General features: G+C 33.6%; 1 protein-coding gene across 1 annotated transcript; it reads left to right on the top strand.

Annotated features, from left to right (window-relative positions):
- The first annotated feature begins 590 nt into the window (after nucleotides 1-590).
- Nucleotides 591-1,562, top strand: CCDC160 (coiled-coil domain containing 160). The gene has a single exon (XM_073358719.2). It carries the CDS (start codon nucleotides 591-593, stop codon nucleotides 1,560-1,562), a length of 972 nt encoding a protein of 323 aa, XP_073214820.1.
- Nucleotides 1,563-3,017: the final 1,455 nt, after the last annotated feature.

Genomic DNA, 3,017 nt, shown 5'->3' with positions numbered 1-3,017 from the left:
ACACTTAGCATTTACGTACTGTAGTACGTCACATATTCAGATCCTTGCCTAGATGTTAACTGAATAAGCAGCTTTAAAGAGTTTGAGTAGTGATACAATTTAAAAAAAAAAACAATTTACAAACAAAGAAAACATGATTCAGGCAAATCTCTCGTTACAGGTAATAGAAAATTTACCTGGTTTAAAAACTAGGATTTGCCCCATATAAGAACAGTATAAGCTTTTCTTTAGCAGGATCAATCTGTAAAATGTTTCCTCAAAGCAATCTAGTTTAATTTCATATAGACAGTTAAAACAGAGCAGGGCTTCTGTATAGTTAGTATGTTATGACACTAGTAACTTTGGACCAGTTTCTGATACTCTTATTCATGTTGAAAAGCACCTTACTCCAAAAGTAGGTCCACTGAAGTCATGAGTAAGGTGTTACCCAACATGAGTAAAGGTACCTGAAGCTAGCCCTCTAAAATTATTAGTAATTATAATTTGTAAAAATTCAGTTTCTTTCAGATGAAACTTCACATCAAAGTTTAAATGTGATCCTTCAGGTATTGATTTTACTTTTCTACTAACAGGCAGTGGAAATCTTAGAAATGGAGAACAAAGATAAACATTGGGTGGAGAAGTTGTTTTCTCCTCATTTTAGTGCACAATATTTTTTTAGTCAAGCCTATCAGCCTGAATCTCTGATGTTTGAAAAATTGGCTTTGGCAAGAGCAAAGAGAGTGGAAGAAATCTACAATAGAGCAATTAAAAAATATCAAGAAGAAAAAAGGCTCAAAAGGAAAGAATGTTTTTCCAAACTCATTGTACAAGAATATGAACCAAACATAGTAAGTGCAAAGATAAACATTTCAAAGAAGGAAACAGAGGGGGATTCTGCCTGCTGTGGAGCTGGTAATTTAGATGTTGGGACTGAAGAAAGCTTAAAGAAAACAGAGGGTCATTGTATCTGGAATGCAAAGGAATTAGCCGATTTGCGACAAGAAATGCACAAGAACCATATGGAAGGAGTTTCTCTGAAACTTCAGCTGTCCACCTTGAATGCGGAGTTAGTGGAATTGAAAGCTAAATGCAAAAAAATACAAGTGGACTTTGAAAATGCTGAACAAGAACTTCTAAACTCCAAAAAAGAGGTTCGCTGCAAAAATACCCAATTACAGCAGATTCAAAAGGACAGCTTAAAAAAAGATTTTGAGCTTCAAGCCTTAAAACAACATTTACATGAAAAATCAGCAAACATAAGAAGCTTAAATGAAGAGCTGCTTCAGGCAAGAAAAGAAATTCAGAGTTTGGATCTAAAGAACAAGGATTTACAACAAGAAGTTAAGAAGTTAAAACGGCAACATGATCTTGGAAATAAGGCCTCCATAGAGAAGGTGAAACTGCATTATGATTTCAAAATAAGAAACATACAAAAAGAACTGGAGGCTGTTAAAAGTGAGCTGAGTGATGAAAAGCTTTTGCATGCTAAGACTGTTAAGGCTTTAGAAATACTTAGGAAACATTTTTCAGCCCAACCATTATCTAATACATTTGACAATCTAAGAGTAGATTTTCTTTAAAATAAAACAAGGAGAGAGAATCCTTGCTAGTTGTAGTCAAAAAGCCCTAGTAACTATATTTGCAGTTTTACTTGACTTTCTACTTTTCAAACTCTTCTTGCTTTAATGTTGAACTTTTATTTTCAAGTTTTAAGGCAGTCAAGTGTGATACTAAAACACTATCTAGTTTTAAAATAGCTTTGTTCAGAGTTTTGTTTGAGTGAAATTGTACCTTGATTCTTTGACAAGAGCATCCCTGTGAGTCTTCATGCCACTGACATCCATTACACCCTTCTTGCAGTAATATGCATCTCCTTTTCCCCGGAGAACTGCTTTGTAGAGAGGAAACACTAGTTTGTATTGAGATAAATCATGGCTTTGATACTTAATTTGAATGCCGGGTTCTATATCCCTCACTCTTTAGATGTATGAACTGACAAATGCTGAATAAACAAATTCTGACATATTCCAGTCATCTTAAATGCTAAGAGAAATACCTTAATATAATAGTCCTGACTTGTAGCTCTGATTTTATTTCCGTTTGGTCAGCTTGTGATTGTTCATGTCTGAACGGGTATCCATTGCCACAGTATCAATCCTTTAGACAATACCACATGCAGGTCCTTTGATTACCCAGCAGGGTGTACTGTCTACACAGCTCTGAAGCATAATTCCACTAAAACCTTTAAAATCTGCTGTACCCAGATTTTACTTTCTTACAGTTTGCTAAAAATCATGTTGTTGTTACTAAGGCATTCGGTTTGCAGTTTATATTGTTGCTCATAACTGCTGTAACAAAGTTTTTTTCTCTTTAAAATCTCTTGGAAATTCATGTTAAAATTATATGTTGATTTTTGGAGAACATTATAAATCTATACCTTAATTTGAAATAATATTACTACTAAATGTTTAATTATTAAATAGTGCACCTGCATGTGAGAGGAGCTAGTGAATTTTTTCTAAACAGTCTGTGTTATAACTATGGTCTTTCTCTACTGAGAGTATGAATATGAATGATTTATTTAATAAAGTATCTTGATTATTGATGTGTACGGTATACACAGTCACTTAAAATCTCGTTTTAATTTTGGCTCAAAAGGATAACTCTCAAAAGCTGAAAAAACTAAATTCCAGAAACTATCCTGAGAGCAGAAGTGTAGAAATCTAGAATGGTATAGGATAATTCCTATCGTTTCTTTCCTCTTCATTATAACATTTTCTTGAATTTTAATTGGGTAAATAAATGAATCATGCAGTTCTATTCATTCCTAATGATGAAATGACTATTAACTAATTGTTGCCTTATGAAAAAAGAAAAGGAGTACTTGTGGCACCTTAGAGAATAACAAATTTATTTGAGCATAAGCTTTCGTGGGCTACAGCCCACTTCATCGGGTGCATAGAATGGAACATATAGTAAAAAGATATATGTACATACAGAAAACATGAAAAGGTGGATGTTGCCATACCAACTCT

The sequence above is a fragment of the Lepidochelys kempii genome, chromosome 9, assembly GCF_965140285.1.
Source record: "Lepidochelys kempii isolate rLepKem1 chromosome 9, rLepKem1.hap1, whole genome shotgun sequence".
NCBI classification, from domain to species: domain Eukaryota; kingdom Metazoa; phylum Chordata; order Testudines; family Cheloniidae; genus Lepidochelys; species Lepidochelys kempii.
The sequence above is the reverse complement of the archived record's forward strand: the minus strand, read 5'-3'. Positions and strand labels throughout refer to the sequence as shown.

Excerpts from the sequence above, each read along its gene's own strand:
- CCDC160 (XM_073358719.2), top strand. The coding sequence starts at position 591 with ATGGAGAACAAAGATAAACATTGGGTGGAGAAGTTGTTTTCTCCTCAT.